Source organism: Heterodontus francisci, chromosome 27 (genome assembly GCF_036365525.1).
Source record: "Heterodontus francisci isolate sHetFra1 chromosome 27, sHetFra1.hap1, whole genome shotgun sequence".
NCBI lineage: Eukaryota > Metazoa > Chordata > Chondrichthyes > Heterodontiformes > Heterodontidae > Heterodontus > Heterodontus francisci.
In genome coordinates, this window is record NC_090397.1 from 45,666,460 (window position 1) to 45,691,905 (window position 25,446).

Consider the following 25,446-nt stretch of genomic DNA (forward strand, 5'->3'; position numbering starts at 1 on the left):
ATTTAAAAAGAATCACAACATGTTTTGCAGCTGGTGAGGATAAACCACTCAACATGTTTAGCAGTCAAATTGGGTTTGCACAACACACAACTTGTATTTATATAGTGCTTTTACTGTAATAAAATGCCCCAAGAGACTTTACAGGAGCGTTATAAAGTAAAATTTGACACCAAGCCACATAGGTGACATTGGGGCAAATGGCCAAAAGCTTAGTCATAGAGGTAGGTTTTAGAGAGCGTTTTAAAGGAGGAAAGCGAGGTGGAGAGGTTTAGGGAGGGAATTCCAGAGCTAAGGGTCTAGACAGCTGAAGGTACACTATAAGTAGTGGAGATTATACTTATATTGTAAAAATATCATTTGTAACAATGTTTCATGATATTTACATGCTTGATAATTCAAGATTATCTGCTGGCTAATTTGTACTTTGGACCTTAAAGAGGTGCTATTTACTTTGTTATTGCAATCAGTGCTGAGTTATTTGCATTGTAATGGTGAAAACTATTCACTGAACACTTTTATTACCCAACAATAGTATTCCTGATCTAGATCATGAGCCTGTATCTATAATCAGTGTTCATCCTTCAAACATAATGCAAGGGATTCCATTTAAGTAGTAGATTGATAAAAATAGCAGTTCATTTCTTACTGGTTTCCACTGACCTGGAACTGGTAATTTACAAGCATCTGTCAGCTTTCAAGCTTTTCTCACTAACACCAATTAACCTCCAATTGACATCAGGACGTCCCATTTTAGCAATTTGACTTTCTGGCCTGAAAGGTCAGCCTGCTTAAATAAAGCTGGAGTATTTTAAAAAAGCAGAATAATACATTATGCATTAGATGGTATAGTGTACTTGTTGTTATGAAACAATGCATCATCTGCCTTAACATGAACAATGCCACAGGAGATCCAGTAGTTATTGTATAGCTAAACCAGCATTGTTATTAAATAAGTCAGGAATTTCACATTACACTTCATGGCTACTCCTCTAAAGTGTACATTTCTTTCTTGATATCAAGATGCAAGCTATTGAGCACCAGTACTGCACTCCAGTAAAAAAATCTTCCAAATTGTTATTTGTCTACATGCTATAGTTATAGAGAGCACTTAAATTTTGTGTCTTCAGGAAGTGTCCAGAAATGGAACAGATTCCTTAGAACTTGAGCCTGAGGAGCCAGTAACGTCTGAAACAACAACGAAATTCCCTGTTGAACCTACAACTGAACACCCAACTGAGCCTCCTGCTGAGCCTCAGAACTCAGAAGAACCAGTGACCTTGGTGGAAGAGGCTAAGCCCACTGTATCAATTGAAATTGATTCTGATCTGTAGATGAGTAAGAAAGGAAAAATTGATTGACAGTAGCTTCTGTTTCATGTATATTTTCCAAACAAATCTTTTAGTCTGATTGTGGAAATGGCCATATATACCAAAAAAATGATGAGAGACTGTGACCTGAATGCCATCGTGTACGCTTATAGTTTTCTGACCTGATAATGTACAAAGAATGAAATAAAATAAAAATTGCTGGAAATACACAGCAAGTCTTTAACATTTGAAAAGAGGAAAGATAGGTTAACATTTTCTATGTAGACCCTTTAAAAATCTAAAATCTCTTAGTAAAACCAGTAAATACAACGAGAAAACAACCTATTCGAAGTGTTTGTCTGTCCCTATAGTATGGAAATAAGCATTGCTAATGCAATCAACTATAATGTAACTGTGGATTGTAATACTGGAGAGTAAATGTATGTCGCATGCAATGACATAGTGACTGTTAAGCCTTACACCAGGAAACTGAAATGTTTAAAATCCGGTACAATGCCTCAGTTCAATTTTAAAACCAAAACACTGACTGATAACATCGGAAGATACTCTTCCTTAAACATACTGGGATAGAATTTGGGGTTCTGGGAGCTTCATACTGGGGGTTCTCCAAATCTTTTGCAGTAACTTTGGAAAAAGATTGGCGGAACCTGGCGAAATGGAGTAATTGGCCGTTATACCATTTCCTCGGGTTTCTGCTGAACCTTTGCCAAAGAGATGGTCGGAGCCAAGGGGTAACCTCTGCAGAAATTCGACCCTCTTATATTTCAATGTAGGTGCAACATAACATATACCAAACAACGCTTCATTGTAGAACAAATGGACATAGTGTGGAACAATAAACTGCCATATTTCAAGAGCCACGAAGAATCAGGTATATATACATTGAACTGAGAACTTATCAACACCTTCAACAAAGCCAGTACTTCTCAGCTAATTGCAAGTCACTAATTCCAATCTCTCCCCCACCCTGGCTCAATTACAATCAACCAAAAAATACCAATTTGCCAGATTTGTTTTGAGGATCCTTTTTCTATCTCTAAGACAGTTTTTTTTTAAAGAGTCAATAGGAGGTAGCACAGCAAAGGCAACATGGTAAACAGTGAGTGTCATTATACCTAATGAGACAGACACATGAGGGATAATTCTAACCTAACGTGTCTGGTAGGAAACTCATTCTGATTGCAATGACAGTGACAGTGATATTTTCATAATTCAGTGACCTGTTCTGACATGATTTACTGTTTTTCCCATACAAATAAATTAAAGACAGTGCCCTTTTAAATTGCCTACAAAAAATTACATAGAAAATCACAAAGAAGAAAAGAGCCTGCATTTACATAATACCTTTCACAACCTCACCACATCCCAAAGCACTTTACAACCAAAGAAGTACTTTTGAAGTATAGTCACTGTTGTAATGGTACGAAAAAAATTAACTGCAAGAAGATAATCTCAAAGCATTATAGTAATATTGTGATAGTTTATTGAAAGTAAGCCTGGATCTATCTCAGTAAATAACATTGTGATATATTAACCCACTCTATCTAGCTTTAGATAACATTACACTGCAGTTATAGCTATGCTGGACAAGTACAACACGCTTACTCAAAAGTTACAAACATGACCCAGCTTTTAATCAGTAGAAACAAATTCAAAATAAATCACAATTAACACCAACCTGTCATATCGAATAAGCATCATCACCAAAGAATTACTGCAAAAGGACACAAATGGCAGCTAGTGTAAGGATTTACATCAACATTAGTGTTTAACCAGAAAAATGCACATTTAAATTGTAACACAATGTTAGCTATAATGCTGTCAGCTGTTGAAGGTTTTAAATGGCAAACTATTAAGATTCACAAAAATCACCATCTACTGCATTCTCCAAACTCTGAAGCTGTCATTCTTTGTTGAACGTAAGAAATTAAATACAATTTTTTTTTTTTACTGACAATAGAAAGCAAAGACAACCATTGTTTGGCATTTAGGAATATACAGAGCATTCACCTCATGAAATTTGCTTTGCAATTTTGTTAACTATGTCAACTCTACCTCTTTAATACCAATTTCTTCAGATTCCCTAAGATCCTTACTTCTCTCAAGTAAAAACCCAATTTGGTTTTAAGCACTTCAATTGATTATGCGTCTATGGTCATCTGGAGCAGTGCATTCCACATTGTTACACCTTTTATGTGTAAACAACTTTTTCTCAGTTCACTTATAACTGGCTCAGTTTGAATTTTAAGATGATGTACCTTTGTTCTAGATTTTCCTATTAGAGGAATACATTATTCCCCATCTAACCTGTCAATTCCTTACTTATTTTAAACATATTTAACATACACACAGTTGTATGTGATGAGCACCGTTTGATATTGTTTGTGTTATTGTGTCACTAGCCTATAAGGACCGATACATCGCAAAGTAAATTGTGCTTTTACATTTACTTACAATACTCACAGTAAGTGACATTTCAACACATCACATAGTACATAGTCACATAAAGAATAAACAACAATACATTTCAGAATGTAAGCCACTTCATTTATTAATTCACAGTGTGTTAATAGATGCTGTATCCTTGTAGTCTTCATACTAATTTATTTCATTATATTCCTATATCTGATATTGGCCCCTTATTAGAAACAGTGCTTTGAGACTTGATGGAGACCTATGCTTGTAATTCTTTAAAGATTTCGTCTGAGGGACCTTCGTCTTCTGTTATAGTAATGCCTGAGCATATGTTGCCTCGAGAAGTTCATCATGTAGTTCTGCTTACGAGTCCTACAATTAAAGAATAAAAGAATGAAGCTGAATAAAACACAAAAAATACAAAAGGTGCTCAGATAAACCAACTTCCCATCTTTCATATGTAGTCTTTAAGTTTTTCAGTAAAATCTGTCTGATGCCTTTTCTTGAAGCTGCTCAGAATTTTCAGAAACAATCTTAGATTGTGACTATAGTAGGAGACAAATGAAAAACAATAAATAATCCCTTTCACTGCACGGCACTCAGATACTTACAGGACTACTTCTACGTGATCCAAAGCCCACTGGTCATGGCCTGTTCCATTATGACGTGGCTGCCACCACCGTAGCTGTACACCTTTAACTCGTGCCTCCCTGTAGTAACAAAGATTAAGATGTTAGCTGTTGATCAGAATAGTTTTCTAATATTTGAGGACATTTCATTTGTTAAGCTTTTAGGAAAAGTGATTTCCTTTGTAGCTAATATATATTCTGTAAAATGTACAACTGACTGTGATAGTTAGCTACTGTCTCCACTAAAGAAAATGAACATCTGTGGATAACTGTGAATATAAGGGCATTTATCCCTTTGTCTCAGGTGAGATGGCATCTAAGTGCAAGATTGGAGATCTCTATTTCATAAGGAAGCAAGTATTTTCCAGTAACATCAGACGGAGTGCCCATGAACGGCTTCCCAGGATTTATATAAATTGATGTTACTTTTTTAGTGTGATCACATCTTTTTTTTAAAATTTACTTGAAGCTGATTTTGTTGGATTTAGAAAAAGGTTTCTCCACAAATGCAAGTATTGTTACAGGTTATGCAGTACTATTTCTCTATCACTGGGTGGTGCAAATGCACTTTGTGCAGTTCCTGAGTTGATGATTGAACTACTTTTGATGGTATTTAGTCAAACGCAATTGTACATCAAAGCAGCAGGATCCACCTCATATGGACCCAAAAATGTTATCAGCACTAATCACATCAAATTCACATTACACATTGTTCCTGCACATTCAACATGCATGGAAAGTCCGGTTTCATCTCATTTTTATTTATGTACATAAATATATCTGTGCAAACCACAAAGATGGAGCAATACATAGCAGTAATTTCTCGTATTAACACATAATCAAACATAAATTCCAAAACAAATCAGGTGATATACATTAGATAGAAAGAGAGATTAGGGGATGATATGAAGACCTATTAATGATTCTGTAATTAGCAGTACAATCATTCTAATGTCTAGTTATTCATTCAATGGGCTGGATTTTATGGGCCCTCTTCAGGCAATGTCGAAGGTTGGGGGACCCATAGAATCATGACAGGTGGTGGAAGGCCCATCGCCAAGCGATCTTGCCGGGGCAGGATAGGCTGACGGCGGCCTACCTTCCTAGAGGCCCTTAAATGACTTGTTAACGGCCACTGAAGGGCCTCGTCCTGCTGCCTCTGGGATCTAACCAGCGGCGGGGGTGCCTCCGCAAGGTGGTGGTGGTGGGGGGGGGGGGGGGGGGGGTGGGGGGGGTGGGGTGCGGAGTGTGCTTTGTAAAATGAGGCGTCCTCACTGCGAGCTTGTGGGGGGAGGGGTCCCTCCTCTGTGGGCAATCTGAGGCCCACAGAGAGCCCCAGCCAGGAAACAATGTACCTCCCAGGACCCCACTTCCCCTGGGCTTTATAAACATCCCCCAACACCCCTCGCCGGGGCCTTCTGGACTGGACCCGGTGACCCTGCCTCACTTACCTGAGGTGCGGGGTCCTAGTGCTGGGCCTGGGTCCAAAGCCTCTGCAATACTGGCAGTGACCACTGCTGCCGAAACTGCTGAGCTGCCGGCCCTGTGATTGGCCAGCAGCTCTTGGAGACGTGATCCCCATCCCTCAAAACACCGGAAGGTTGCTCTGGGAGGTGGGCATGAAAAGGCCAAGGTGGGATTTTTCCCTGCCCTTTGGGCCTGGCACTGGGAGCCCTGCCTCCTCCACAAAATTCAGAGCAAAATGTCAATCAAAAAGCAAAGTTAGGATTAGATTAGATTAGATTAGAGATACAGCACTGAAACAGGCCCTTCGGCCCACCGAGTCTGTGCCGAACATCAACCACCCATTTATACTAATCCTACACCAATCCCACATTCCTACCAAACATCCCCACCCGTCCCTACACTTCCCTACCACCTACCTATACTAGTGACAATTTATAATGGCCAATTTACCTATCAACCTGCAAGTCTTTTGGCTTGTGGGAGGAAACCGGAGCACCCGGAGAAAACCCACGCAAACACAGGGAGAACTTGCAAACTCCACACAGGCAGTACCCGGAATCGTACCCGGGTCCCTGGAGCTGTGAGGCTGCGGTGCTAACCACTGATTCAATTAAGGAACAAAGAAGTTTTGTTCATTCGGATCTGACTGTAGAGATACCATGCCCTTTGTTATCTGTGGGCAGATTCTGGATGCTGATATAGCAGCACTTCTAGCAATGGGTGAAACCGATCGCAATTTTATATTAAATATTACTTTGATTAAAATAAATGGCTATCTCATCCATCCAAAAAGATTATTGTTAAAAGAGTGCAGTAAAGAGAAAAAGTTCAAGATGGAACAGAGTTGTGGAGTTTTAAACTAGATAAGGTCTCAGGGCTTCAAATGTACAGATGGTAGAAAATATAGATACCATTCTCTATTCTCGCCATTAACACAGCATGCCAATGAAGAACTCACCTCAATACATCTCTTTTCCAGCAGGACAGTAAATCAATGTAGTCTAGAGTTCTCTATAACTTCCCACCCCAACATTACTATGGCCATTATGTACAGGCAGGCCTGTAAATGGGAGAGCATCCCGTCTGTCTGAATCAGCTTGAATATGCAAGTCAGGATGGTATGCCAGTTATAGAAACCTGATTTCAATTTTCAGGTACAAAGGGGTGGAATGTGCACCCTGCCTGCCCTGTCTACTTCAACCAGGCATTGAGAGGCCCAATCAGAAGCTCTTGGTCATCCAGCATATTCCCTGATGTGTCAAATTTTGTTTAACGCTTCAGGGCAGCACCTTGGTACATTTTACTACCCTGAAGACACAAATACAAGTTATTGTTGTTGTTGGTACAGAGGAAGAGCCAATAGATTGAAAAGACTACAATTATATCTTTTCAATTGGACAAGATAAGCTTAATTTCCAGATCAGTGGCATTTTACTGTGGTATAACAATAAATTGTATATTGAGGTTTAAAATATATGATACACTGACATTTGTTAATGAAACAATTTCTTTTCACACAAAGGACATGCTTTAACTCAGTTCATAGCACCACCAACTCCCATTCGACTGATAGTTACAGTGTGGTAAGAGTTCTGTTGCTTATTTCTGAAAGAATACATTTATAACTTTGCTAGAAATACCTAACTAGGGATCTTCATAACTGCATTTATAATTTTGCCAATAGAGGAATTCTGAGTCCAGTATACCTGACATTACAGAAGTGGATCTTACCTTCTTACCGATGTTAGACTTGTGAGAGATTTCTGAGCTTTGAAGATTAGATACTTACAGCGGGACATTGTAAGATATCCTCTGGGCGTGTACGAAATCCTTTGGTTGGTGCTGAGCAATAACATGCCATGTAATTCCTGCATTCAGACTGTACTGTAGCAGGATGGCCTTGTCTGTGATGTCAGGGTCTGTGAGGTCGGTATTGCAGCTTGCTGTCTGTGATTTGCTGCCAATCTGCAGCACAAACATGATTTTGCTGAGGAGAAAAGAAAACATGTTTTTCTGTTAAGCCCTTACAGCGTTAAAAATATTCAATATAGAACCCAAAGCTCAGAAAAATAGCCAAGCACCAAGCAGTTAACATTCTCACTCAAGGGAATCTTAACAATCTCAGGAAATATTCAAGCAACTTTATATAAATGAAACTTTATAAAGAGGAAGGAAAGTCTGTAGGGATTACTTTTTATTAAGAGTTCTCCCATTGACTGTGTTAAAAGAGAAAGTTATACAGATTTTACATTGCGTTTTAAATAACATTTTTGAATCTCTTGCCCAGACATTTTGGGTCTCTTTCACATCAGGCTGTTCCGGTGATGTTGCTGCCTAAAAGATGCAAATTACTTCCTGGAGCAGTTCCCTTCACTTTAGTGGGATTTGCAAACTTGGACCAGCTTGGGAGATAATCTGGAGCCAGGTGACTGGGGAAAATACCTTCTGGACTGCAGTAGGATGATTTACCAAGGACAGGAATCCAGATCCCAGGCTGGTGTAATGTCATACCTCCAGTCAAAAATGAAAGGAGCCAGTCTGGGATGCAGATTATTGCTCCCTGTCAGTGAGTATCCTGGAGGAAATTAGATCTTACATTAGTTCTCTGCTGGGGCAGGAAATTTGCAGTGCATTTCCAACCAGTTCACTGTATCCTCATGTTGATCGATCTTAGGCATCCTAATTTAAAATTTCCATCTCACAATTTAGCATTCAGTGATTCAAAGTTTACTTTGCTCTATCATTTTGCAGTTTAGTTAAGCTTTATCTGGCACTATTCTTCCTCCCATATAATATGAAAGTATTTTTTTTTATTTTCTTAAACCATAGGCCATTAACCATCGGAAATGTAGTGTAGAAAGGTCTCAGTGGTATCTTCTGAAGAACACATAGGCTTTTACCCTTTCAGCAGCGCAAAGCTCAACTCTCATAGTAATTTCGTAAAGAAAGTATACCTGGCCCTGGTCAGATCCAGAAGTTTGGTTACAGCCTGCCTCATCTGACAGCCATTGAAGTACAGTGACTCCCCATGGGCATAGGGTGCTAGCTGACCACATCCACTGCCAATAGCTCCTCCTTGAATCACCTGCCAATTTATTTCTGTAACACGCGGTGACTCAAAGTTGTCTTTGATGTAACTGGGCAGGTCATTGATTGGAACAGAACAGTCATCTCCTGCATATTGAAGATAAACAGCTTTTAGGTAAAGTTGAAAAAAATTAAGGAATTATATTTTTCAAAGAGCATTTCTTTTAAAAGATTATTTTTAATTTTTAAGTTGGTAATTCATACATAGGCTATGATTCTAATTTTCCTATCTGTAGCAATGGCTAAAGTTCAAATGTTACTTGATCTTTGTGCCCTGGAAATTTTTGTAACTTTCAGGAACATAGGAATTTGTAGATGAAACTATACCAAGGTCCATCCTGGTAACTGCAAGATACAACAATAATGGAGTTTTTAACTAATTACAGCAATCTTTATAAATTTTTGCAGTAATTACCCAGACATGAGGTAAGGAAACCTCCAGTTATGAAAAACTTTGGAAACTGTGACCGGGATTTGGTTGAGGTCCCGGCATCGGGCTCCATGATGGCGGAGGGCCGGAAAATCGCACTGGCAGTGGCCCGCCACAGAGCCCAACGCTGGGATTGCTGGGCCTGATCTTCCTGGTGGCGGCAAGGCTCTGTGGCGGCCCACCTGCCACTCGGCATTGGGATCCAACTTTACATATTTGAACAAAGGAAATGCATATATTTACATACCTTTCACCGCACTCTTGCCAGCTGTCTGTGATCCTCCGTGTGACAGCCGCCACCTTCGCACCTTCACTTGCCCGTCCAGGGAAAGCTGGCGCTACTAAGGCGGGGAAGGGTGGAACTCTGCACTGTAGTAAAGTGAGGGAGGTGAGAAGGGGTCTTCTCTGCATTTTCAGTGTAGTGGGGTGGGGGGATTGAAGGGTTGAATTCTGTTCTTCAGTTGAGGGGAGGGGTGAAAGGGGTCAACTCTGCACTTAGTGCAGTTGGAATGGAAAAGGGTTAATCTGGGCTTTTCTGGTGTAGTTGGGGGGTGGGGGCGGGGGGGGTTGCTGGTAGGTGGGCAAATGTTATTTTTTGTTGCAGTTGAGGGTGGGGGAGAACGGGGACAACTTTCATCTGTCACCGCAGGCCTGGCGTCCCTCTAAAAATGGCGCCACAGCCTATGCAGAGGCAGCTGGCACTGTTGCCAGTGTCACAGAAACCACCCCCGTCATGTGATGGGGGTGGGGGGGCTGCCCAGCGTATGCAGATGGGCCACTGTGCGCTAGATCGCAGCAGCATGGCGGTGCCATTTTTTTTGCCTGCCGTCAGAATAAAATTCAGCCCTGTCTGTCCACAACACCTGTTGCTTCAAATCATGCTACGCTGACCACGTCATCCCTCAAATTACTCATATATTGTAACCCAAAATATTATTTTCTGAAAGATATCAATCTAATTTGCATTTGAATGCATCAGTACTATCTGCACCCACTGTTTCCCTAGGGACCCTGTTCCATAGACTTACCACTTGCTCACTGAAGTAATGGGGATAATTTTAACTTCCAAAAATGGGTGGGTTTGGGTCAGGTGGGAAATTAAAACGTTCAAAATATGAAACTGAGGGCTGCATTTTAAAAGCTCGCTGTTCAAAGATGGCGGCCTGCACGGGTGGGCTTTACTCTGCTGAGCCACATCGATATTAAATCACTAGTCAGAGATCGGAGGGCCTGGGAGTGCCGGCCACTGACCACAATATCGGAGCAGGATGGCCGGCGGGAACAGGTAAGTCATTAAGTCATTATTAATTTAATTTAATTTAATTAACATATTGAAATGACGGTCTTGCCGCCGCCAGCAATATGGGGCCGGGCCTTTCTGGCGTCGAGGCCTGTGGCGGGCCTCTCCTGGAGGTATTTCCCGGCCCCCCCCCCCACCGCGACCCCAACGTGGGGGGGGGGGGGGGGGGGCGGTAAAATACAGCCCTGAAAGTCAACCCACCTTGGGCCTGCCTACTGCCAGTTTTAACAGAGGCGGGACGAAGGACTGGTGACCAATCTGTTTTCAGGAGGCGGGTTGGTTGCTGAAACCTTTTAAGGAGGCTGCATGCTTTTACTTTAAAAAAGGGTTTCTATTTTTAATTGACCTTGCTGACCCAGTTACTTGGGCCTTGGGAAACTCAGCAGGTATAGGAAGCAAGCAGGGCTGGATTCATCTAGTAAGTGCCTTGACAGAACTGCTTATAGGTCAGGAGAAGCAGGACTATTTCCTCCAGGCCCAGCAAGTTAACCTGCATATACGCTCACGCCTCCATGCTCTCACCCTGGCACCACACCCCAGCAATCTGTTCAAACCCCCATCTCCACAATGTTCCCCCAAACAACATCCCCCGCCCCCCCCCAGCGATCTGTCTGATTCCCCCATCTTCACGATTTTCCCCGAAAGCCCCATCACCAACATCCGATCACCTCTCCCTCTACCCCATCTCTCCTCCTGATCTCTGACCTCCCCCATCCCACCCTGACATCCCAATCCTCCACAGACTTATTTCTTTTATTTAGAGATACAGCTCTGAAACAGGCCCTTCGGCCCACCAAGTCTGTGCTGACCAAGAACCACCCATTTATACTAACCCTACAGTAATCCCATATTCCCTACCACCTACCTACACTAGGGGCAATTTACAACAGCCAATTTACCTATCACCTGCAAGTCTTTGGCTGTGGGAGGAAACCGGAGCACCTGGCAAAAACCCACGCGGTCACAGGGAGAACTTGCAAACTCCGCACAGGCAGTACCCAGAATTGAACCCGGGTCCCTGGAGCTGTGAGGCTGCGGTGCTAACCACTGCGCCACTGTGCCGCCCCCTATAATCTTTCCCTGTCTCCCCAATCACCCTCTAATTTCTCCCTGACCCCTCCCAATCTCTAAACCACCTCAGTTTCTCCCTGATCCACCAATCTGACCCCTCTCTGATCTCTTCTCTCCCTCCAATCTCTCCCCAACCCCACCCCTGATCTCCGCCCACCCCCAATCTCTCCTCAACCTCTGATCACCCCAATTTCCAACACCTACCATCCCCGATCTCCCCATGATCCCCAAGTCCTCTGAACTACCTCCATTTTCTCCCAAACAACCCACCCTAATCACCCCTGATCCCCCAAAAACCATGCTTTACCCCCTCACCCCCGACTGTCTGCATCCCCAATAACCACAAAACCTGCCTGATCTTCAGCTGTGACCTTTTCTGGAGAAATCAGGCTAGCTTCCAGGTTGGGATACAATTAAAAAAAAAAAATGCCTGTTGTGGAAAACTCCACACTGTTCGATAACTCCTCCTCCCAACATGCTCCAAACCCCGCTCCAGCAAATATCAGGGCCAATGTTTCCTTTGACCTGCTGCCTCCCCATTTCCTATTGTGCAGCTCCTACATCTTCTCCAAGAACTTAGACTCTTTCACTGCCTCTGCCGCTAATTACAGAAGTCCTCAGTCTTCTTCCAGAGTCTTGTGGAGAACAGAGAATAGTAGTGAATTTGCCACCTAGCATGTCAGGTACTTCCTCCCTTTGCAGCAATATTTAATTGGTTTATTTTAAAAAGAAAAATTAGAGCTAGTACCATGATAACCTTCATCACAAATACAGATAGTTCCAGTTCTACAGTATCCATGTCCACTGCAGAGCTTGGCACAGGACTCCCCAATGTATACACTGTCAATTCCCCAGCTTTGTTTTTCTGTGATGCCCTCTTTCTGAATCCATCGGAACTGAGTCGCGCTGAAAACAGAATCACAAACTGGTTAAAAGGCTGCTGCTTCAACAAGGAACTACAATTGGATTTGGCTCTGGGGAATGAAGCAGAGCAAGTTGGAAAGTTAAATTTATGGAAATATTTGGGGACCAGTGTAAGAAACAGTAGAAGAAAAAGAAAACAAAAGTTTAGCAGAAGTATCAGATTGGAAAAAAAACAAATTACAGTGAAATAAAAAGGGATCTTTTCCAGATTAAATGGAAGGTTAAAAGCAGAGACAGGGATAAGCCAGGAAATCATAGGCAATCAATCTTATTTCAGTTGCTGGAAATATACTAGAATCTATAATGAAAGATTCAATTATTAAAGCACTAGGGAGAAAGATGAGTTAACCAGGACCATTCAGCGCATTCATACTTGACCTACCTTATAGAAGCCTTTGAAGAAACAATAGAAAGAGTAAGCAGGAGAAATGCAGTGGATGAAGTTTAAATGAATTTTTGAAACACATTTGATAAGTTGCCTTGTAACGGACTATTAACAAAGATGGAATTAAGGAAAATGTAGTCAAGTGGATTGAAGGGCAGAAAGCAAAGTATAGCATTAAATGGGTTCTGTGCTGGGACTTCTGTTACTTACAATATTCATAAATGATCTAAATATAGAAATTGGAGATAATATTGAAATTTGCTAATGACACTAAATTGGGGAATGTAACAAATTGTAATGAGGGTTGTAACATTGTAGGAGGATGCAGACAGGCTAGTGGGTTGAGCAGAAAGGTGGTGGGAAGAAAAGGAAGGGAAGGGGAAAGGGAAGGGGAAAGAGAGAGTAGAGAGAGGGAGAAGGGAAGGGGAGAGAGGGAGGGTTGAGTAGAATTAGCCTATATCCTCTAGAATTTAGGAGTATGAAAGGTGATCTCATTGAAAAATATAAAACTCTTAGAAAGTGCCTTGCTTTGACAGACAATTCTGATGGAAGCTTCTCTTCCCTAATGAGGTTGTGGTAGCAGGCCCCCAATGGCATCATGGAGACATATGAATGCCTAACTAGTGGTAATGTCTGATCTTTCCTCAGAGGCTCCTTAACCAAAGTATATCTGATATCAGTGGCACTGTATCAATGATGGCATACCAGTGTAACCTAATTGATTTGTCCCAGCATGATTCCATCAAGCATTTCTACAGGCTGTGGTCCACCTACCTGGTAATGACCATGGGGCACCATTTCTTAGAGGTTTGGATCAGCATGAAGCAGATTCGGTGCCATCTTCTGCAAGGATACCTGTAACTACTATGCAGTGTAGGACTGGCAGATGCAGTGATAGTAACGGTCAGCTGTGACCTGAAACCCTGCAGGAGTACTACAATGCTGATCTATGGGATGGTGCTAGGGTGTGACAGAGGGCAATCCTACTTGCAACTATCAGACAGAAATTTGAGTCACAAACAAGAAATGCTGGAAATACTCAGCAGGTCTGGCAGCATCTATGGAGAGAGAAGCAGAGTTAACATTTCAGGTCAGTGACCCTTCATCAGAACGGGCAGATATTAGAAATGTAAAAGGTTTTAAGCAAGTAAAGCAGGGGTGGGGCAAGAGATAACAAAAGAGAAGACAAGGTCACAGAGAATAACTGACCAGATCATGGAGCAAAGGCAAACAGTTTGTTAATGGTGTGCTGAAAGACAAAGCATTAGTTCAGAGAGGATGTTAATGGACAGAAAACTGAGCAGCCTGGCCCCAAGCACAAACTTGAAAAGAACGGTGGGTAGGCACAGTAGAAACAAACTAAACAAACGAAAATAAAATAAACACAAAAAAAGAAAAAAAGAAAAAATAACTAAAAATAAAAATTTGAGTGCTGGGCTGCTCCATCATTTGCCTGCAGACTCATGCTGGCAGTCTGGATTTCCTCTTGATTACTGCCTGACTCTTCTTAGCTTCCTGCCCTTTCAGCTTTGGAGAAGCCTACTAATGGGTGGAGATGCCTTTTGAGGCTTTCAGCACTTTTTGTTTCCCATTGTGACAGTCTCTTTTAATTATCTATATCCCTTTATATTAGTCAACACACACTTTTCCTTTCCCATTACTACTTTACTTATACCAACTACATGTATTTACAAGATTCTAAGCCACTTCACAGGAGCGTTATTAGACAAAAACTGACACTGATCCAACAAAGGAGGTATTAGGATATTAAGGTGGGTGATTAAAATCTTAGTCAAAGAGGCAGGTTTGAAGGAGGGTCTTTAAGAAGAAAGCGGTGGAGAGGCAGAGAGGTTTAGGGAGGGAATTCCGGAGCTTAGGGCCTAGATTACTGAAGGCACAGCTGCCAAATGAGGCAAAGGAAGTGGAAAATGCACAAGAGGCCAGACGCAGAGGAACATGGACGGTTGTGGAGCTGGCAAAAAGTTACAGATAGGGATGGTGAGGCCATGGAGGGATTTAAATACAAGATTATGAATTTTAAAATTGAGGCGATGGTGGACTGTGAATCAATGTAAGTCAGCGAGCATGGGGTGTTGGGTTTGGGATTTGGTGCAAGGTAGAATATGGGCAGCGGAGCTTTTGATGAGTTGAAGTTTATGGACTGTGGAAAATGATAGGCCAGCCAGGAGAGCATTGGAACAGTTGAGTCTGGAGGTAACAAATGCATGGTTGGGAAGCAAGAGGCCTGAGGATGTTGGGGATGGGCAATGTTTTTGAGGTTGAAGTAGACGGCCTTGGTGATGGAGAAGACATATTGTTGATAGATCAGCTCAGGGTTAAATAAGACCCGAAGGTCGAGAACAGTCTGGTTTATTCTGAGACAGTGGCCAGAGAGGAGGATGAAATTGCTGGCTTTGATCTTTCCAGTGTTTAATTTGGGGAAATTGCAGGGTTAGATGTCAGACAAGCAGTCTGACAACACAATGGAAGGGTCAAGAGTGATGGTAGTGAAAGTGAAATGTCTACGATTCCCCAGTGCTAACAGTTCTTATCTTTTTAGTATCTAAAAAATTAGAAGAAAAGTGAAAAGAAACTGTAACAAACAGTAAGTAACTAAAATGCTGAGGAGCAACCCGTCCCCTTCTGAACAGTACCTGGATGCAACGTATTCAGGTAGTTGGATGGTGACCCTGTTCCAGCTGGAGCAGTTGACGGAACTGTAAATACTGGCCTCATGGAACTGGAACGGTGAGCAGCCAACATTGCTGCTTGTTGAAGGAAGACACTCCGCTTGCACAAGTGACCAGGAGTCTTTCCTGCAAGGATAAAGAGAGTGCTTCACTGACAAAAGACTATGGTCACAAATTGATCAGAAATGCTTAGAATCCTGGTCTTTGATGTTAAGCTGTCAAATTAAAGGAGTGCTGCTGCCATGTTTTACAGGGAAATGATGGGATCCACCATCAAATGAAGCAAAAACAACTTGATTGATTATGCTTTAAAATAACTTTATATGTAGCAGCCCATAGTGCCTCAGTGTACAAATAAAAATGAGACATTTACAACGGGTCAGTGAGACCATTGATGGAGGCCAGGCTCTGGTAGTCATTTGGAGAATGGATTGGGGAACAAAGGAAGCTATCAACTTTCATCCTCTGTTCTCATGTCCTACCCATTTATCCCATCATTACAGGAAGTGTGTGCAATGCAAAACTTAATAATTCTATCCTGCCCTCCTAGAAGGAAGCCATGCTCAAAGGGAACATGGGGCAGAGATAGGGCTATAATATTGTAGCCTTAATTCTCTGATTTGCATGCCCTGTGATTGTGACTTGACTGTGGAAGCCTGGGATAGCTGAATTACCCTTTAATATAATTCACGTTTGAGATTCTCCACATCTGCTATTCCTAGCCCATGATTTTCTACCAATTAAAATGAATGGATGGAAAAACTGAGCTGAAAGCATAGAAATAGAAAATAATTGTTTGGTAGTACAGAACTTGAGTATTGCTAAAAATAGAGCCATGTTGTCCAAGCTTTTCATCTTGCACTCATCAGGACAATCACAAGAGTACCAATGTAAGGGAAAATAACAACTTTATACTGTATGAGAAGAGAGTGCTGATTGGTTGGCAATCCTCAATGTGCTAAGAATTACGCTGACAACCAATTTAAGATTGTCAGTAGGGCTCGCAGTGTGGCGCATTTGCACGTACTAGAAGCTACATATATTAATATGCAGAGCCCTGTTCTTTGCAGACAGAGAGAACATGTACAAACATTGCACTTGTTTCAGCTAAACAAAATTAATGACGGCCATAAGATACTGACAATCTTTTCCCTTACATTGGTATTCTTGCGGATTGTTCTGATGATTGCAAGACGAAAAGCTTTGATAACATGTCTCTAATTTCAGCAATACTCAAATAGAAAATCCTGGCCAATATGTCTATGGTGACTCTCTCATTCTGTTGCAAGGAGGATACACTGTTTTCTAACAGAAGTGTTAAACCATGCAACACACAATTTATTCATATATAATGTAATTGATCTACTGTGACTTGCTGATAGACGCAATGTACATGAAGGTGTATTTACTGTTTGAACTTTTAAACTTTATTGATGAAAAAAACTTAAACATCTTGCAACGTCTTGATGTTTATAAAGAAAAATGAAAGTTCTCATGCAGTTGAATATATTAGTGAAGATTTTGTGATAACTTTGCTTAAGCAGTTCTCTGAAGTTCTGCTATGAACTGTACAATAAAGGTGCAACAGAAGGAGCAGGTATGTTTTTTTTCCCCCAAGGGTGTGATTGGTTCCTTTTTTTTGGGAATCAGAGGATGGACATACAGTCACAATACATCATTCTGTAAGGCCAACATTGCAGGCACCATGCATCTTAGTATCACACACACTGCACACACAGTGAAGATACTATAAAATAAAATGTTGTTTAGTTTTTAAAGTAAAGAGGGAAGGAGTATCAGGTTACCGGAATAACACGCCTGTATTCTGAATACTTGAAATCACAGCATGCGATTTTGGCAGCAATATGGAGAGGCCTTATATCATAAGCTGCTGAGTTGGCAGGCCTGCTCCTGTTTACAAAGTTTATTATCAAATTGAATTCACAGAAGCTAATTATAAAGTTCTTTGTAGCAGACATATCCAGCTGTCAGTCACAAACCTTTCTTGGGATTACCACTTACCTCGGATTCTTACTGTACTCCAGCATTACAGGCTGGAGATCCCCACAGGAATCAGCTTCACAGCCAACTACAATCTGGAAACATATTACAGAAGATAAACTCCAAGAAAAGGTCCATTTAATAAATGTACAGGTATAACAAGGCACATTTCATGCTTCCTACCCACTTTAAAAATATGACAATATTGTTTATTTGTCTCTATAAGTTTTTTTTAAAAACATGCAGCAGTTTGATGATCTAGTTGATTGTTAGAATGAATAGGGTTCAGGATAGTGTTGAGAGAAGATGGGACTGATCCAGGGATGGGATAGATTCAATGTGGTGAAGAAGCTCCTTGTGCAACACACATTGTCAAATATGCAACAGTAGAAGAAAGATGAGAGACTTAAGAATTTCTAAATCACAAAAGAACATATAGTTCATCTAGCTGATTCTGTCATGTGTCAAAGCGCAGAGCAGACACAATTTGATGTGGAGAAATATTCAGTTCCAGCTCAGAGTGTTTTTCTATAACAGTAAAATGTTCACCAGTGGAACCCCCGGAGGAACGATCTAAGTAGCTAAAAATTGTTGTTGCTGCTGTTTCTCTGGGGGCTCCCCTGCTCTCCCGCCAAAGTTCTGGCAGGAAACTTGAAGAACCCTGTGCCAATGTAGGCTCTACTACTTTAAGATACCTGTGCTACAATGGCAAAATGGCAACTGAATACTGGCATACCATAAACATAAGGGAGTGCTGTGACCCAAATAATGCATTTCAAAGCCATCCTTTAAGCCCATTGCCCTACCTTCCAACAGTCTCCCACCAATTCTAGTCAAGGGTCTCACCTCTTGCAGATTCTCAGCTGTCTCCTCTCTTGTCTTCTTTAAGCTTACCTTGTTCATAAGATGCATTTCCTGTTCCCTTGATCTCCATCTCATTCAACTGCTTACTGCTCAACTCCCCCCCAGTTCCCATGCTAGCTGACATTGCATGTGGCTTCCTTTCCTCACGCACTGTTCTTTGAAGGCAGTTCCCTCTACAACTGTTGTGAATACCCCCACCCCACCCTCTCACTTCTCATTACCCTCCTTTTCAAAAATCCACCTTTGACCCACCTGTCATCTCCAATTACTGCCCCATTTCCAACCCGTCAAAGTGCATCCTTGTTCTGTATTCCCCCAAAACAGCCTCTGCTCTTCTCACAGCACCAAACCAACTGAAGCTAAAGTCATAAATGACAACTTCTGTGGCTGTGACAGTCTTGTAGTTTCCCTCTTCCTCAACCTATCTGCAATGTTTGACATGGCTGACCATACCACATGCTTCCTCTCATGCTTCACCTCCATTGTCCAGATCTAAGGGACTGCCCTTGCATGGTTCCATTCATACATATCTGAAGGGAACTACTGCATCTCCACCAATGGCTTCTCTTCCCTCCCATCCCTTGCACCATTTGTTCCAGGAAATCTGAAGATGCTACCTCAGTGGCAGCCAACTAATTCAAATCTACGTAGAAAAGCCAGTGTGTTCCAGATCCTTTCATCTGCTGCTTTCCTCCACATCACTTGCCACTTAGCTCTCCAGTCCAAGTGCCAAAACATCCTAAATCAAAATAGAAAAAGGAATTCTGCCTATGTATGCACACAGTTGTGTGCTCATTCATATACAACTGAAGGAACCAATACATGATCCCATCCATGGTTCTTTGGAGAAACTGCTGTCACAGTAGAAGAGCGGTTAGATGGTTATAAGAAGATTAGATGCTCGTAAAACAACTATACTGTCCAGACGATACGCACCCATCAATCTTGAAGAAAATGGCAATGACATTTAGTGCCTTTGCATGTTTGTGAGAATTGGAACAGAGTACTGAGGGTTGGAAAATGACTAACATAACTCTATTACTTAAAATTGTCAAAAGACAGACCTGGAAACCAAACACATGCAAGTTTAACAACAGTTGCAGGGAAAATCTTTTAAACACATTTTAAGGGATCTGGTGGGTGCTCATTTGGAAAAGCAAGTCTTGTTAAGGAGAATCACCATGGATTCAAATATGGAGGCTAGGTTTAACTAATCTGCTTGAGTTTCTAAGGTGCAAATTAAACATTAGAATTAAGTAGGGAAGTCAGACAGAACTTTTCTTTATACAAAGAGTAATAGACATCACTGATGATAAGGAATTATGACAGTAATTCCTCTGGCGTAAGTAATTCTCTGGTGTTTCAAAGAATGAGAGGAAGTCTCATTGAAACATGCAAAATTCTTAGAGGCCTTAACCCAGTGGATGGTGAGAGGTTATTTTCCTTGGTTGGAGAGTCTAGAACTAGGGGTCATAGTCTCAGGATAAGAGTTGGCTATTTACATTGAGATGAGGAGAAATGTCTTCACTCAGAGGGTTGTGAATCTTTGGAATTCTCTACAGAGGGCAGTGGTTACTCAGTTGTTGAGTGTATTCAAATCTGAAATCAATAGATTCTTGGATACAAAGAATTGGGTGGGAAAGCGGAGTTGATGAGAAAGTTCAGCTATGATATTGAATGGTGGAGCAGAATCAAGTGGCCTACTCCTGCGCCATATATTAAGTTATGTGAAGACTACATATAGTAAATGAATTCCATAGAAAATTACATGCGTTTCAAGAGAGAAAGACAGAGTTCAGAGGGGTGGGGGGGGGGGGGGGGGGGCGGGGGCGGTGGGTGTGGAGAGAGATTAAGAGGGATTCAAGGATAGAGTAGAAGATGGGCAGATAGGTTTGAGATCAATGGAAAAGGGATAGAGCAGAAGTGCTTAATGGTCTTTTCACGTCCCAAATAATATTTACATTCCAGATAAACAGGGCATAATTATTTTGTGTTGTTCTGATTACGGAGCCTGATTTACAGTGCTGCCTTAGTATAACTGAGATATAAGAAGTATTAAGTGACCCGAATAAAATCTTACTCTGAACTGCAGTATGTATCCTGGTGCTACAATAAGTTCCCGTGAAGCCAGGAAATTGTGCGTCTTATCTTTCTTCTTATTAGGCCAATACAGATGAAATGAGGGATTACCACAGAAGCCTGCTGTACGAACTGCATTAGGGTAGAAAATCCAGTTTTCATCATGGTTAACACCTTCTGTAGGGAAAAAAATGTTCTTTAGGGACAGAATAATAAAGTTGCTATCTATATTTTACAGTTTTATAGCACAACTATGGGGAAATTATGTGATCAAGGCTCAGTTTAAATTTTTTCTGCCAGCACAAAGGAAGCCCATGGTGCAGTGAGTTGATTGCCTGCAATTTTGCAGATTAGCTCACTTGAATAATTATTCATAGCTGTCTGTTCAACTTTGGCATTTTGCAGGATGCCAGCCTGATGGGAATGTGCAAAATCTTCTCAAATTTAAAGAGAAACTGGATATTTAAAGATAAGTGCTTACATAGGGATGAATATTGTTTTAGCTTTTATAAAGCATCAAAATACATTTTAAATATTTGTCAATCTTTGTTGAGGCTAGGTGGGTGGAAAAGTGGCAGGCAGAAATGGAGTTAAATGAAACCTAGCACTGAATTTTACTAGCCCCATGACGTCAGGGGTCGTGGTGGGGGGCCCGGAAAATGCCTCTGGGAGAGGCCTGCCATGGACCTCAATGCCAGGAAGGCCCTTCCCCATATTACTGCTGGTGATGAGGCTTCGTGGTGGTGCCCCGCTCCCCACCACCGCACCTCTCCCCACCACCACCCCCCCCCGCCGCTTGACAACAGGAGCCATATTTAAATATGTTAATGTATGTAAATAAAGAAATTAATTACTTATCTTGTTGCGCTGGCCATCCCGCTCTGATTTTACAGTTGGTGGCTGGCACTCCCGCACCGTACGATCTCCGACCAGTGAAGTATGGTGGAACACTGGTAGGGAAGGGGGAGGAAGTACGTATATCAGTGCGGGAGTAGGGGACTGGGGCCAAACTTACCTGATTCATCTCGGGGGTGATGGGAAGGGGTAAAGTTAAAAGTTTGTGAACTTTGGGGGGGTTGCAGTGGAAGGTCAGGTACACAAGGTAAGCATTTTGGGGGTGGCAGAGGGCAAGAAATGAGGGTATTGCTATTGTGGTGGGGGGGGGGGGGGTGCGAGAGGGGCTGGAAACATGAATGTAAAGTTTTTAAATAAATTTTATTTAACTTTCCCTTTAACACTTTAATTTGTAATGATGGGGCTTGAAGCCCTTTAAAATGGCGCTGGCACCGGACGCCACTGCCGGGGACGGAGTGCCCACCCCCTCCACCATCAGCAGGGGGGGGGGCCTGCCCGCCCTGACCACGTACATGAGCTGCCACATTTAATATCGTGGTGGCTCTGCGGAGCAAATCCCACGCGTGCACCCCGCCATCTTTGAAGCTTGCCGCCGAGATCAGCAGCAAGCTGGTAAAACTCAGCCCCTAATGTGAAGGGACAAAACAGTATCTGTGAGCAAGTATCAGAGTGATGCAACAACTTGACCCATGGCTAAGTGGATAGTACTGCTGTTTACATGGCCATAGGACTTGGGATACAATGCAGAAGATGATCACTTTGAAGAATCAGGCAAGGTAAAATTACCAATCAGTACAATGTAACAGATACATGGTCCAGGAATGCATGCTACAACCTGTTCCACATTTACTGCGCTCACCCATGTCAAGTCCTCACAAACTTATAGCTCATTCATTGTTTTAGTTTTAGTTTTAGAGATACAGCACTGAAACAGGCCCTTCGGCCCACCGAGTCTGTGCCGACCATCAACCACCCAATTATACTAATCCTATACTAATTTCATATTCCTACCACATCCCCACCTGTCCCTATATTTCCCTACCACCTACTGATACTAGGGGCAATTTATAATGGCCAATTAACCTATCAACCAGCAAGTCTTTGGCATGTGGGAGGAAACCGGAGCACCCGGAGGAAACCCATGCAGACACAGGGAGAACTTGCAAACTCCACACAGGCAGTACCCAGAATTGAACCCGGGTCGCTGGAGCTGTGAGGCTGCGGTGCTAACCACTGCGCCACTGTGCCGCCCTAATACATCTAATAATGTATCTAATACATATCCATACCTGAGGTAAGGCATACATTCATGATATAAAATACAATTAAAAGTCTTGCCACATTCACATCTTCCCAGGGTATCACACCTGAAGTCATTTTAATACAACCTAGTTGCATGATGCACTTATGACATCCAGGTTAGTTTGTAGGTTGAATGCATGTCTGTCATTGTGCTTTTGCTGCTTTAACTTCCAATATTTCAAGGCTACTTTTTTGCTTATGCAACAACATGGAATATCAAGGGCATGACTCTGACTTGGAGAAAGGTTTCCCTATTGAAGGATTGCCGGAGAAAACACATCTCTGACATGATCAAGTTGCTCGGCAGGATCTATGGACGCACACACTTGGCTACTGTCTGCTCAGGCTGGAGCACCTCAACTGCAGGTAGGCCCGCCTCTGCATATTCCTGTGGAACCCTCCCCTCATCCTCCTGCTCCCTGAGGGCAACAGGAGTTCCCAAGGAAATGCTGAAGTTTCGAGTTTCAGGTGGTGAATAGAAAGTTAATCTCCTTATAATGGTAGGAGGTATGAAAGGGAAGAAACCAAGAATAAAAAAGCCTGAAAAATAACAGCACTAGATTGACACGTAATGCAAAACATCAAAATCACTCCCAAAACAAATCAACGCACCTTTAGGAAAATTCTTTGTGTAAGTTCAGAAAGTGAGAATTGAAATCCTTTTAATTTACAAAATGATAATGCTGCTTGTCTGGGGCAAGCCATGTACAATAAAGGGTAGGGAAATCCTGCCCTCAGCTGCATAATGTTTGAGCCTGTAAGGAGCTTGTGCTCTGCCACCAGTTGGAGCATTGAGTGACAGCCATGCTCTCCCATTGTATACAGACACCTGTACTCTGCAATCCCAGTACTGAGGAGGCATAAAGGCTAATTCTGGGATTTTTCAACTGTCCTTTGCCAGGTTGCTCACATATGTGACTGGCATTGGGCACTGCAAAACTTTCCCTGCACAGTTTTGATCATCTATCAAGTCATAACCAAACACATCCTTTCACAATCCTTAACTGCCATCAGTGCCCTTCACCAGTCTAACATTTCCATCTTACCATCATCAAAAGAATCCATTAGCTGACTTGGGTTGATCTCAGATCCTGCAATCAGGATGTTGTCCAGCGCCCATTGAGCACGCTCTGTACTTGCTACCATCTGACCTTTCACAACAACAAAGGGCTGCCACCACCGCAGGCGAGTCGTATTGGTATGGGCCTCCTCTGGGAGCAGGACATAATCTTGGCGCACAGAGATGTATTTCTGGTAATCCATTTCATGCAGCAGGCGCCAGGTGATTCCTGTAATATGTTATGAGAAATTAGTTAGCATCAGAACTTATTTCAATAGAAATGTAATTGAAAGGTTTTTCAATAAAGTTCACTATGAGTAGCTTTAATCAATGTCTTTTCCGAATGATGACCAAGGTTGGAATCTTTACATAGAATCTTATAGCACAGGAACAGGCCATTTGGCCCAAAAGGTTATCCACTTTGGTTGTAAAAACAGAAAGGCAGATTATCTGAATGGTGATAGATTGGGAAAGGGGGAGGTGCAACGAGACCCGGGTGTCCTTGTACACCAGTCACTGAAAGCAAGCATTCAGGTGCAGCAAGCAGTTAGGAAGGCAAATGGTAAGTTGGCCTTCATTGCAAGAGGATTTGAGTACAGGAGCAAGGATGTCTTACTGCAGTTATACAGGGCCTTGGTGAGACCACATCTGTAGTATTGTGTGCAGTTTTGATCTCCTTATCTGAGGAAGGATGTTCTTGCCCTGGAGGGAGTGCAAAGAAGATTTACTCGGCTGATTCCTGGGATGGCAGGATTGACATATGAGGAGAGATTGGGTTGATTAGGCCTATATTCACTAGAGTTTAGAAGAATGAGAGGGGATCTCATGGAAACATATAAAATTCTAACAGGACTAGACAGGCTAGATGCAGGGAGAATGTTCCCAATGGCTGGGGAGTCCAGAACCAGGGGTCACAGTCTCAGGTTATGGGGTAAGCCATTTAGAACTGAGATGAGGAGAAATTTTCTTCACTCAGAGGGTGGCGAACCTGTGGAATTCTCTACCACAGAAGGCAGTGGAGGCCAGGTCATTAAATATATTCAAGAAGGAGATAGATATATTTCTGAATGCCAAAGGGATCAAGGGATTTGGGGAGAAAGCGGGAACATGGTACTGAATTAGACGATCAGCCATGATCCTTTTTGAATGGCGGAGCAGGCCCGAATGGCCTACTCCTGCTCCTATTTTCTATGTTCTATGTTTTCTAACAGCTCTATGCTGATGTTTATGCTCCACACGAGCCTCCTCCCATCTTACTTCATCTCAACCCATTGACAAATCTTTCTATTTCTTTCTCCCTCATGTACTTATCTAATGCAAAGGTATGAGTTGAGTCTCCGTAAATCCACATGCTGATAGATAATGACAGTCAAAAAACTCTCATTCCTGGTGTGTCCAAGTGCTTCAGAAAAATGTTACAAATTTGACAGTATTCAGCAGTTGTATCAGTGAGAAAGTCAGCAGTGATGTGTGAAGGAAATAACAGTTATTCAGGGAAGAGGGATAAAGGTTAAGATTGGGGACGATTCAGGGAAGATATTGCAAAGTGTTGAGATTGA

General features: G+C 42.1%; 2 protein-coding genes across 3 annotated transcripts in view; one reads left to right on the plus strand and one right to left on the minus strand.

Annotated features, from left to right (window-relative positions):
* Positions 1–1,537, plus strand: part of LOC137384790 (kininogen-1-like) — a 42,692-nt gene extending 41,155 nt beyond the window's left edge. The window contains exon 10 of the mRNA XM_068059266.1: positions 1,128–1,537. Within this exon, the coding sequence (XP_067915367.1) occupies positions 1,128–1,331 (204 nt within the window). The 3' untranslated portion in view covers positions 1,332–1,537. The remainder of the gene's footprint in view (positions 1–1,127) is intronic.
* Positions 1,538–2,794: 1,257 nt separating this feature from the next.
* Positions 2,795–25,446, minus strand: part of reln (reelin) — a 399,693-nt gene continuing 377,041 nt past the window's right edge. The window contains exons 56-64 of one of the 2 annotated variants that reach the window (XM_068059265.1): positions 23,874–24,116; positions 20,672–20,844; positions 17,749–17,822; positions 15,691–15,852; positions 12,476–12,633; positions 8,794–9,013; positions 7,629–7,826; positions 4,355–4,453; positions 2,795–4,115 (exon numbers count right to left, since the gene is read on the minus strand). In XM_068059265.1, the coding sequence (XP_067915366.1) occupies positions 4,019–4,115; positions 4,355–4,453; positions 7,629–7,826; positions 8,794–9,013; positions 12,476–12,633; positions 15,691–15,852; positions 17,749–17,822; positions 20,672–20,844; positions 23,874–24,116 (1,424 nt within the window). In that variant the 3' untranslated portion in view covers positions 2,795–4,018. Of the gene's footprint in view, positions 4,116–4,354; positions 4,454–7,628; positions 7,827–8,793; positions 9,014–12,475; positions 12,634–15,690; positions 15,853–17,748; positions 17,823–20,671; positions 20,848–23,873; positions 24,117–25,446 lie in introns of both variants that reach the window. The other variant, XM_068059264.1, reaches the window with a different exon arrangement.